Source organism: Acomys russatus, chromosome 4, assembly GCF_903995435.1.
Source record: "Acomys russatus chromosome 4, mAcoRus1.1, whole genome shotgun sequence".
NCBI classification, from domain to species: domain Eukaryota; kingdom Metazoa; phylum Chordata; class Mammalia; order Rodentia; family Muridae; genus Acomys; species Acomys russatus.
Window position 1 is genome coordinate 65237476 of NC_067140.1, and position 12348 is coordinate 65249823.

The window sequence follows — 12348 nt, forward strand, 5'->3', positions numbered from 1 at the left end:
GCACCGGCGCGTAGCAGGATCTGTCATATTAAAATGGGACAAGCCAAGCCAACAGAAAAATAAAAGAGCCCCAAGAGAAGAAGGCACAAGAATCAGAGACACGCTCATTCACACGTTCGAGAGTCCCATTAGAGTACTAAACTGAGATCTGCAGTATGCATGCCGAGGACCTGGTGCAGACCCGTGTAGGCCCGCCCTGTGACTGCTTCTCTGTGAGTTCGTATGGGTTTTGCTCAGTTGTTTTAGAGGGCCGTGTCCTCTGCCCCCCCCCCCCCCCCCCCCCCTCATTCCTGCCTTCTCACAGGGTTCCTTGAGCTTTGAAGGGAGGAAGGGGGGGATTTGATGCAGCTATCTTCTTTAGAGCTGTAAAGTGATACTAGCCGTAATGAAATTATGTGACCACCTTCCAGTTGTCCCTAACTTCTGTGCAGTGGGGTAATGAAGACAACACAACAACAATGACAATGACAACAACCCTTCACAATATTAAAACAAACGAACAACTCGCCCCATTGCAAAACCCAAACAAAAAAGGATAACAAATCAATATGTTAGTCCAAACTTGTTTTATTTAATTATGATGGATGATAGTGAATTATTATTGACAGTCAGGCAACACCGTGGCTTGAGAACAAATTTGGAACCCAGAGGAAACACAGATTACAGCCTAGAAAAGAAACTTCAGGTAACAGTGATGTGCTGGTTAAGCTCTTCCCACCTCTCGATGGTTGTGTTTAGTTATAAGTGGCGTTGGATGCTGTAAGGATATCCAAGCTTTAAGGACAGGAGGGAAAAGACCGACCCAGTTACCATCTTAGATGAACCAAGTAAACAGTACAGATTCATGGTCTTACAGGGCTCCCAAGTATGAGAATGTACAGAGAACTTCATGGCTGTGGAAAAAGCATATTGTGTATTGCCTGGTGCTCGGGAGTAGTTAGAGCTAACTGGCCACCTAGAAAACCCTGCTGCTGCGGATGCCTGTCAAGCTCAGAGAATGTAAGGCTGTGCCATAAATAATTATCATAAATACATTTATAAATACACATATAAAATAATTTAAAAATAACATTCAACAGCCTGTCTTCTTCTTGAGGTTTGTTCCAGGAGGATTCCATCCGAGTGATTTCACTGGAATAAAACCCACTGAGGCAGGAGGTTTGGTCCCCTTCCTTTCGAAAATGACAGCATTGAGGCTTTTTGTTTTGTTTTGTTGTTTTAACTTTATCCCACTCAATCAGCAATTTAGAAGCAGAAAGTGCACAGATAGACTGACGTCATGGGTCTGTGGATTCTTATTCCATCTTCGACTGAGTGTACCTTTTAGTTTTCTTATGCCTTTGTTAACCCATATGTAGTACGGGTAGAGTCTTTTTGATCCTCCTAGGAATGCCATGAAGAATAATAATTAAAATGATTAGTACTGTGCAAAGTATAGGGTGCTCTTTGAATAACAAATACTATCATATGTCGGGGGCTGGTTCCATTGGGCTTCGCTCTTCTCTTACAAAGAGGGTAAACATTCATTTAGAATTACGAAGACTCAGCACATTCTGTGCAAGTGACTCAGGGCGAGGAACGTTCCTGTACATGGTACATACAGATTGTCAGCACTTCTCAAGTAAGTAGACTCCCGAACTAAGGCTGCCTTTTATGCGATCTGGAAGTCTGTCATGGAGGGCAGCCCCTGTGCCAGGTGCACCCAACTTTGTTCTTTTGTGGCAATGAACAGCTCTGGATAGGCGGCTGATGTGAAATAGTTCTTAGAGTTGATGCTTTTCCAGAAGAAAATGAGGTTGGTCTCACTACCCGTGATAAGTTTTGGTATTTCTGGCATCTCCTGTGGTAAGCAAGACAGAAATCTGTTAGTGTACCAGAAGGCACTGGAAACAAAACAAAACAAAACTGAAGTGCCACCTTCTGGCATCTGGCCCTCATGAGAAACAGCGCCCTAGAAGCCTGACCCAAATACGATCCGGGTTCCTTCATCTGTTCATCCAACAAGCATTTGTCTCATGCCTGTTTGATGCATGGTCCAGACGATTCATAAGAGTAGGTTTCCTTAGTTAACTGGAGAGAAATCCAAATGAATCGTGAAGACTCTCAGTGATGCCAGCACCCCCGGATCCAGGCCCGTGGGCTGAAACACTTCCTGTATGTGTCCCGCGTTTGGTGCTGGCGTCAGTGATGCCAGCACCCCCCCGGATCCAGGCCCATGGGGTGAAACACTTCCTGTATGTGCCCCGCCTTTCATGCTGGCACAGGGCGCTCTCATCAAATTTGAATATTGATGATTCTGAGATCGCTAAACATTCTGACCCAGAAGTATACAAATTAACCCTTATGAGAACAGTAGAGCACCGAGATGATGCTTAACTCTGCTTTCAGTCACAGTCTGAACGTTAACCATGCGCATACGTACAAAAGCAAGTGACTGAAGCCCCACAATGCTCCCCTGATCTAGTAGCTAGCTGACTTCTCTGAACACAACCTTCTTAGACTGTACTCTTCCTCAGAGTCTGACTAAAATCTAACAATAGCCTTCATGGGCAAATACATTTCCCATTCTGTGTTTGTTAAGACTCCCTTTTTGTACTCTTTTTAAATCTGTAAGTAAATAGCCCCGATTAGCTTTCTTTGGGTTTTCAACATCAGCAAGTACTGTGCTATCCACACCTCTCCATCTCCTATGTTAACTGCCTTCCTGTGGTCATCCTACCGCCAAATGACTACCCAGTTCTGTTCCTTTCTCCATGGTCCCCTTATCCTCTGCCATGTTGCTTCTACAACACCCCCCCCCCCCCCCCGCAGCTGGGCTTCTACTTTCTCTAGCACTTTCCTTCTAGGCTACTGTCCATTTAAGAAATAAAATGATGCCAGCACCCTTCACTGCCTGCAACACTTTAGTGGCTTTCAACTGTATAGCACATGACCAGGGCCAAGAGTGCTCCTGCGGGTCATGAAGCACTAGGGAACTCAGATCCTTCTCTTTGGGATGTCCTAGCTCCACATTTTATTAGCTGGTCTTGCCTCTGAGGAGCTCTGCTCTCGTCCCTTCCTCTAAATAACACTCTGCTATTTTTCTGTCTTAGTACCTTGTGTATGTTCTATCCAACATCTTACATTTTCTTGGTTGTATTTGTTGTCTATTTGACTTTTCTATTGTCTGTGTACTATTTGACTATGTCCTGTATGGTCAGGGATTTTGGCTCACCATTCTCCATAGCTTTTAGTGCTGTACTTGAAAAATAGAAGGCTTTCAGTAAATAATGGTTTGATGAACGAATTCCTGAATGGATCTACTGCCGAACCCATTAGATAGCACTTTCATTTTACTTGATTCTGACAAAGAGATACAGACACCCACATACATTTTTGGTACACATGGGAAGCATTGGATTATATATTTACTAAGTGAGAGTCACATTCTTCTCTGTGTTTAAAAAAAAAAAAAACCAGTCTAACGCTAAAATGTAGATGTGTGTGTATGTTTGAGGGAGGTGGGCACAGAGGACATGAGGATGGGACAAGAGACAAAAGCGTCATCGATGGACCACTGGAGGGGAAAAGCTAAGGTTTGCGTGTTGTGGCTCCTGACTTTTGGCTTCAGGTGTATTAGCAAGTGGTTAATTCTCTCTGATCTCAGTGGGCTCCTTTGAGATCTCCAGAGGCTGGCTCCATTGTCATCATGCCCTGTACCATGTAAATCAGATGGTGGATGTCACCAAAGATCATCAGAACAAACGGATGTTCTGGCATGGGAGGCAAATGGGGTCAAGGAGAGGAAGGTGAGCTTGTGGTGACTGCGCCTGAAAGGAAGCTGCGCCATCCTACAGGGACATCTGCTTAGTGTGATTGTTTACAAACGCTGGGAGGTAAATGAGGGCAGGTTTGAGATGGAAGTCAACTGACCTTCAGCAACACCGGCTGGTCTTCACCTTGAGCGCTCACAAACAGCTGAGTATTTGAGATTTTTAGAGTAACAGGATATTTAGAGTCGTCTCCTGATGAGTAGGCATACATGTCAAATTTTACTGTCAAAGGAAAAAAGTATATCCATTATTATTTATATAAAAAGAGATATTTAGATAGGTGTGTGTGTGTGTGTGTGTGTGTGTGTGTGTGTGTGTGTGTAATTGAAAGTAGGAATACTAAGTAGTGGGGGAAATTACACCCAACTCTGGTGTAAATGAATACATCTTATTTATTTGTGGAGGTCAGGAGTGGGGTTTTATATATTATTGTATTCTCTATATTGCCTGCTGCATTTACTAGGTGGGTAAATAATGCTTTCTATATCAATAGACTGCTTAAGGACCAAATTCTTGCTGAATCTCTTCTGGTTACAATAGTGGAATAAGACCTTGACAGTTGCTGATTTATGAGTTCCTAATGGTTTAAGATGGAGTGATCTAAGAAATTCTGTTTCTGTTTCTGTCTCTGTCTGTCTGTCTCTCTGACTGACTGCTCTAGTAGCACTAGACATGTAAATAATAGGAACTATAGGGCAGAAGTTGTGGTCAGTGACAGCACTTGCTTGCTATGTAAATGGTGTGGGTTTGATCTCTAGCACCAAAGAGCAAGTGTGTGTGTGTGTGTGTGTGTGTGTGTGTGTGTGTGTGTGTGTAATAGAAAATAGGAATACTAAGTAGTGGGGGAAATCATGTGAGATAAGTAGGAAATAGAATACCCAACAATTTGTAAATGTCATAGAGTAGAAAGCATGTTAACTGAAGTGAGCACAGTGTCTTAGTGAGAAAGAACCCTGCCTGCTTAGTATAAACTTACCTCTGTGGGCCTATAAAAGCAATTTTGCATATTGATGATGCATTCTGAATCTAAAACAGGTTTATTATGGAAACTGGAACTTTGTAACAGAAAGTTTGAACACTGAATCGCATCCTTCATGTCCCATGGCAGTTAAGGGGTGTTTGGCTTTTCCATTACATTATCAAAGCTAAGAAAGCTCTTCCTAGATAAATGCTAGCTCTAATTTGGGTCATGAGGCTTTCTAACAGATAGTGACTGGCTGCTGCTTGTTAGCTTCCAGGCAAATCCGGGTAGGTCATTAAATATTTATGATGCTCAATTTTCTCTTCTTTAGAATTAGAATAGGGAGGTAGGCTTGAGGACATCTGTAAGCACCAAGGAGAAGGAGCATCAGAGAGCTCTCCATTCCAAGTGGCGGCTCAGGTAGGGAACTGCTCTCTGCTGGAACTCATGTTCTATCCTTTCCAGGGACTCTGTGTTGGGGGTGGAGTGCTTCACAGTCTATTCTAGAAGAATTGTGTAAAGCCGGGGATGTAGATAAGTTTGTGCTCTGAAAGCAGAAAGTTTGAAAGACGCCAAGAAGGGCAAGAGCGACACGCTGGCCACTTACCTTCGTGCTGCAGGTCAGTGAGCGAAGCGGCTTTGAGATGCACGTTGTCCGAATCCAGATAGATGTTTTGATTGAGGGGATCATTCAGGACGAACTCCTGCTTGACGATCCTGAGCAACCTGTATCTCACATTATTCTGGAAGTTGTAAGGTGCTGACCGGGGCTGGATGGTCTCTAAAATCATTATCACAGGTTCAGGTTATTGCCTAGTTACAAACATGGATGATGGACACATAGCAGCTTTGAGAGGGACTGTAGGGGTAGCCACACCAGGTGGAACAGCCAGAGCTGAAATCAATCAGTGAAGGCTTGATTCTAGCTAGGGCTGTATTATTGATCTTCCTTCCTTCTTTCTTTCTTTTTTACTTTTTCTTTTTTTCTTTTTTTTTTTTTTTTTTGAGACGGTTTCTCTGTGTAGCCTTGGCTATCCTGGACTCACTTTGTAGACTCTGCTGGCCTCGAACTCACAGAGATCCTCCTACCTCAACCTTCCTGAGCGCTGGAATTTTTTTTTTTTTTTGAGACAGGGTTTTTCTATGTAGTCCTGGCTGTCCTGAAACTTGCTTTGCAGACAGCCTGGCCTCAAATTCAGAGATTCGCTTGCCTCTGTCTCCCGAGTGCTGGGAGTAAAGGCATTCTTTCTTTCTTTCTTTTCTTTTTTTTTTTTTTTTTTTTTTTTTTTTTTGTAAATCAATTCATTAGGCAATAGCTTTATTTTACTTTTTAAAAGAAAGTTTTGAGAAGCTTTTGCATTTTTTATTAGCCATTTTCTTTCTACAGGGTCTCATTATGAAGCCCTGGCTGGCTTGGAATTCAATCAATATACAAGAATAGTCTTGAGTTCACAGAGATGCTCCTGCCTCTGCCTTCCACTGGATTAAAGATATGAAACCACCATGCCTGGCCCTTTTAGTAGGTTTCTAAATGACAGGGAAGACTACCAGTGTTATCGATCTATATTTTCAGATGAATGTATGCTAAAAGTAAATATGTTAAAAATTACATACCACAATGATATGTCACCATTATCTATAAATAATATATATGTTACATATATACACACATATGTATATGCATACATGTATACATGCATATCATCCCACACATACATGCATACACACACATACATACATGCATTAAAGGTATAGGTCTATTATCTTCTTGGAAAATACATGAAGAGTAGCATGAATTTCTAGCTTCTGACTAATTTTATATCTAGCATGCTATTCTAAGGAAACAATGGTGACAGAAATTGATATAGACACTTATTGTCACTTCAGTGTTGAAACATCTGCTCTATAAAATGTCTGTAATATATTAAATTCTAAAAAGCTGGATATGGAATTGTGTGTAGTATACCAAGATGGCATGGACATGTTTGCTCCATGCACATCTGCATACACAAAAAAACTTTAAGGAAACATTCCATGGTGTTGGTAGGGTTAAAATATAGGTGGCAGAAATGAGTAAGTGCAATGTTCTTTCTGACATTTTGTTTTATTTTAAAATCTTCTAGGCAGAGATGAACTGTCATCTAGGCTTTATATTAACTTGAGTACTTGGCTTATGCTTCCTGCAGAGGGAATGCAGAGCAAAGGCATGAAAGAAATACCCAGGGTTCTCGTAGTCAGAGTGGACTGAACTACTGTGAGGGCTTCCTACTTAGAGACTGAACCTCACTTCCTCAGATGTGAAAGGAGAGTGGAAGGTGGTTTGGAGTTGAGAAAGAACGCAGCCATTAATACATTAGCAGATGTTGGCAGTGTTTACAAAGGCGATGGGAGTGATAATAATGGTTGACGGGTGGGTCTCTCGGGTGGTGACGTCACACCAGGCATTCTTCTAGTCTAAGTGTTTTGAAGTACTGGCTTGTTTAATCTTTACAGGAACTCAGTGAGGTGTAAGAATTGGTCATCTCTATTCCCAGGAAGGAGAACTGAAGCCCCTGAGAGATTAAGGGACATGACTAAAGAGGCAACAGCTGGGAGAGCCGTGAGCTAAAGGACCCTGACTGCTTTCTCTCACAGGACAGCTGAGGAAGGAGGCCGTGAGCAGGTGTTCTAGACTCAGGCAGCTGTCAGTCTCTCCCCTCTGGAGAAGAGCGGCATTTACCTTTCCTTTGTTATAGTTACTGAGCTAATGTTTGGTTGCTTTTCTGTTATGTTGGTTCCAGATTTTATTTTCTTTCTATTCCCGTTGTCACGATTTACTTCAACTGAAAACAAAAATTCAATCTTGTGTTTTACCCCTTACCTTCTAAATTATGGGCTATGGCTTCCAGGTCATCTTCAGCAAAGGCCTGATTAAAACTCAGCCGTCTCTTCTTCAGAACCTTCCCTTCGTTTGCTGTTGCGGACACCATCACCAGACTCTCCTTGAAGGTGAAGTTGGCCTTCTTTGAGGTTTCAGAGGCTCTCCAAGATACCAGCTTATCCGTGCGGTTCTCAGGAACTGAGCCATAGCTTGCATCGTAGAAGGATTTCTGTGAGGAGGGCAAGTGGGACTGAGAGGTTATCCACGACCTTGAGATGACACTTTTTGGTAGGATCTGTGTCCTACAGACTTAGTGAGAGGGATCTCTACTCTGGCTGTAGGTGACCACCCTGGGCTTCATCCTCCTCCCTCTCTCATCCTCCTACTGTTCTTTCTTTGCTCCCCCACTGCATTCCTTCTTTTTTCCTTGCTTGGATTTCCCTGAAACCATGTGATCTGGAAGGGGAGGAGGGAAGGGGGCGGGCACTTTCACCTTTCTTTAGGCTCAAAAATAAAACATTTTAACGAAATAGGTTAACATGCGATCCTGGTGAAGTCTTTCCATCAAGAGGTCTGACATCTACTTGAGAGTGCACAGAATATTTTAGAAAACACAGCCGGCCTTCTGTATTGCCTGAAGCATCCAGAAATTCAGCCAACTTTAAGATTGAAAATATTTTCTAAAAACATGCCATCTATAGGCAACATGTTCATTTTTTGTCTTATTTCCTAAACAAAATAATTATCGCTTCATAAGCACAATGGTTATTCCCATAGCATTTGCATTGTGGCAGGTATTGTTAAGTAATATAGATATGATTTAAAGTCATTTGGGAAAGTATGCGTGCTTTATACAAATAGAAGGTCATTTAATACGTGGGGCTTGAGCACCAGACTTGTGCAATGCTTTCACTTTCTCTTGCCTAGCTTCCTCTGCCTCAGCTCTGTGGGCTATTGGGCTATCTCTAGCCTCTGGTCTGTTAGGAGACAGACCCCAGGTGAAGTGGACTGAAGCAAATGGCTAATGATGGCCAAGTTAACATTTTGATGGCACCTGTCCCAGAAGTTCTTAGAGCTGCAGATAGTTCTCTGTTATGGAAGAGCCAATAGCCATAAAGAATGCCAGTTAACTGTTAGTATAAAGAGGCAAGCCAGGTGTGGTGCTGCATGCCTGTGAACCCAGCATTCGGGGAGGCAGAGGCAGGCGGATCTCTGTGACCAGCCTGCTCTACAAAGCTAGTCCAGGATAGCCAAGTCTATACAGAGAAACCTTGTCTTGAAAAAACAAACAACAACAAAAAATTTTACAACTCTAGTGATGGAAAACAAAAGTTTATAATGATCAACCCTCATGTACTTTTCTAATAGAGGAACTAGTGTGAAAAAAGAGAGAAAGAAAGAAAGAAAAAACCCAGATATGTAAGAATGCTGATCATGTACCTACCTGGTTCAGAGAGAGATGGTCAATGGCAGAACTGTATTCTTCATTTTCACTGTCAAAAACATAGAACAAGACCATATTTTTTCTGTTATTTTACTGTGGTCTGTGGCCGTCATATTTTAATGGCCACACTAACTTTGGGTAACACAGACAACATACTGATTTAGGCACAGGTACTATTGAGTTCAAATGCTCTAACACACTAATGGCTTTTAGTGCTAATCCATTCTTAGGCGAACTTGGTCCCTGTCAGGATGAGCATCAGCTCTACAGAAACTGAGCGCGCGCGCACACACACACACACACACACACACACACACGCACATACACACATATACATACATATACACATACATACATATATACATACATATACACACATACACACACACACACACACACACACACTCATTACTCCTTGAAAAGTCAAAGACTGCTGCACATTCATGTCTATACACATAGTAATTCATTTGTCACTAATTTGGAATTTCCAATTATTAGAACATCTTTCTGCTTTATCTATTAAAAATTAGGCATGACTGCTAAGTCCAAGGGCCCTAACTGAACTTCAGGGAAGACGTAAGCTTCTTAAAAGAAAAGAAAAGCTTTAGAAGCACTACAGACACACTTTGTCATACACTGTTTTCATGTACTCACTGAACCGGACTTAACACTGAACATCCTGTAGCCCTGTTAGCATTTACATTAATTGTAAACAGAGAACATAATGTTAGGAGAGAGTGTTCTAGGATTTCGACTCTCCACTCATTTATCTTTTCTATCAGGATACAGTTCGTGTGCCTGAGAGCCATTTCCTACCCTTGACTGGCAACAGGTTCTTCTGAGCGTGGATTTTTATCTCAAACGGTTCATTAAACCCGCTGCTGAACCAGAGCACACAAACCCTTTAGAGTGCCGAAGTTCAGGTCGATATAAACTCATGTAGGATTCAGTATGCCTCAAAGTATTTTTTTCCCTACAATTTCCATGTTTCTGCCAATGAAATATTGTTTTAGAGTGCCGGATGCCTGGTCTTTGTAGGTCTTTTCTGGCCCTGCCTGGACTTCAGGGTCAATGTATACCTCCATAGCCTCTGCCAGCCTGGCCCCTGGCTGATCACTTTAACTCTAAGCCTTGTGCCCCTCATCAAATCACAAAAGGAAGACTATGTTTCTTACCTGTAGCAGTTCTTTAGGTCTTCAAACAAGTCAGGAACTTTGGCCATCTTGATTTCTGCAAGAGAACGCCAGTGGCTATGAGCTCGGTTCACCTCTTCTCCCTGTGCTTGCAAGGGCAGTGACCCTGCTTTGCTCCTCTTGAGAAATGCCAGTGAGTGACTTATCACTCGCCCAGCATTTCCTCTATTCTTCTCCGGACTCCCTTGCATTATTTGGGTATGCTTTGGTCTCTTCCACTAGCCTGTACATTTGTTTTAGGACATTTTCTCTGTCTTGGCATTCTTTGTGTCTGGTCCATTGCATCACACATAGTAGGCACTCAGTAAAAGGTGGGTAGAATAAGGAGAAAAAAAGTCAAAACCACCTGAGTGAGATACCTGCCTTAGATAGAGGCAGGGGAGATACAGGATGGCATCCCGCTGCCCTCTCTCATTTTTGCCAGTAGAGATTTCCTACCTCCAGGAAAAGATTTGGCTGTGCGGATGAATACCCTCACAGGAATTCTGCTCAGCTGACCTTCAGTTCCCTATCACTAGGAAGAGATATCCTTTCTGAAACCTGTGATTGTACATCAGGAAGCAAGAGAAGAACAAAGAACAGATGGCAGCAGCCTTACGGAGGGTGCCTTGAGAGAGGACAGTCGAGCAACAACATACAGTTCTCATAGCCTCAGCTGTGATAAGGACAATACCTTTGCCGACTCAAGCGCCAGTGAGGTGACTCCCTCTCTGCCCTGGAGACTTAGTACTGAGTCAGGCTTCTCTGATGACTTTTTTATAGTCTTCCCTGAGTAGGTGTGGCCATGAGTGTGTCACTGGGAATTTACAGGAAATAATTCTGCTTTGTATCTTTCTGTGTTCGTTCAGCTCGATATCAGCCAGAAGGACAGATTATACACACACTTGGTAATAATGTTGCTTGCAAAGATTCCACGGGCTGTTGGCTCGATCCACCTATTTATTGCCTGCTCCAAATGATTATAAACACGGAGCCTTCCAAAAAGGGAAGAGCAGTGGGAAGCTCACCAAGATTCTAAAAGCATCCAGTGGAAGAGGAAGGAAGAAACCCTCAAATCAGAAAGATAGACTGAACAGGACAGGCGATTGCTGTACTTTGTGGTTTTGCCTAACTTGTTTTTTTGTTTTTTGTTTTGTTTTTTTGTGCCTCAGGATTTAATATGGATGGGCAGGATAATTGGCAGCTAAGACATGACATTTGAGGGAAAATGCTTCCCTCGTCCTCTCTGAAGGGGAAGATTTGCTTGAATAAGTCAGCAGACCAAGTGCGGAACAAGAGCCTTACGGTTAGCGGGCGGAGGAGATAAAAGGACATGTACCATAAAGATCTGGCTCCTTTTACTTCTTTGAATAATGTCAAAACCTTTCTTATAGAGATGACAACTTTAGGAGAGACTCTGCCATGTTATGGCAAAGGGACCCTGTCCCACTACCTAAAGACGAAGTCCAGTTTCCCTAAGGATAGATCAGAGCTGAGCAAGGATAGTTCCCCATGTACGGAGGCAGGGACAAAGGCCCAGCCAGGACAGAGGCTGTGGGAAAGGAAGGTATGGATTCTTACGTGGAATCACCATTACCTGGTCACTTTGATTAGAGACATTTTCTGTCCCCAGGGGCCAGTCCATTCTAGGTGGTAGAACACCAGACTCTCCTTAAATCAGTGTTCAGCTTTTCTAATTGACATAAACCACATACATTTTAAGTAAAGGAAGTGGATAGTAGACAAGGAAAGAAAAAAAATTGGCAAAGAGAGAAAAGCAAGCGACTGAAAGATGGAATTAAAAACAAACAAACAAACAAACAAACCCATGGGACTAGGAGTAAAGTAGCTCATTTGAATCGGATGAAACATTCCCTCTGGTCCATAGAGTGGAGCTGTTTAGATGTTCCTGCTGCCCGATCTGTCCCTCCTTGGGTGTATTTATAAATAAAAGTCAAAGATGAGTGGTACCCTAAATAAAGGCAGTACAAGCCCAGAAGCAGACTGGAACCAAAGCTCTTATGGCTGTCTCTAAACACATCTTCCATGAGCAGTGACAGCAGCCAGCTAACTCCACATCTCTGCTCATCTTAGATTCC

General features: G+C 42.7%; 1 protein-coding gene across 1 annotated transcript; it reads right to left on the reverse strand.

The window, feature by feature from the left end:
* Positions 1-1170: 1170 nt before the first annotated feature.
* Il1a (interleukin 1 alpha) lies at positions 1171-10992 on the reverse strand. The gene is made up of 7 exons (XM_051144604.1): positions 10944-10992; positions 10253-10307; positions 9078-9126; positions 7634-7862; positions 5381-5554; positions 3913-4034; positions 1171-1840 (listed from the first exon to the last, which is right to left on the reverse strand). Exons 2-7 carry the CDS (start codon positions 10297-10299, stop codon positions 1652-1654), a joined length of 810 nt encoding a protein of 269 aa, XP_051000561.1. The 5' UTR covers positions 10300-10307; positions 10944-10992; the 3' UTR covers positions 1171-1651.
* Positions 10993-12348: the final 1356 nt, after the last annotated feature.

Bases quoted from the DNA above. Each gene is read 5' to 3' on its own strand.
- Il1a (XM_051144604.1), bottom strand. From the start codon at position 10,299: ATGGCCAAAGTTCCTGACTTGTTTGAAGACCTAAAGAACTGCTACAG. The intron at 7,863-9,077 runs GTAGGTACATGA...CCCTCCTCACAG, and splicing joins ACCATCTCTCTCTGAACCAG to AAATCCTTCTACGATGCAAG. The intron at 5,555-7,633 runs GTAAGGGGTAAA...TAATGATTTTAG, and splicing joins CATAGCCCATAATTTAGAAG to AGACCATCCAGCCCCGGTCA.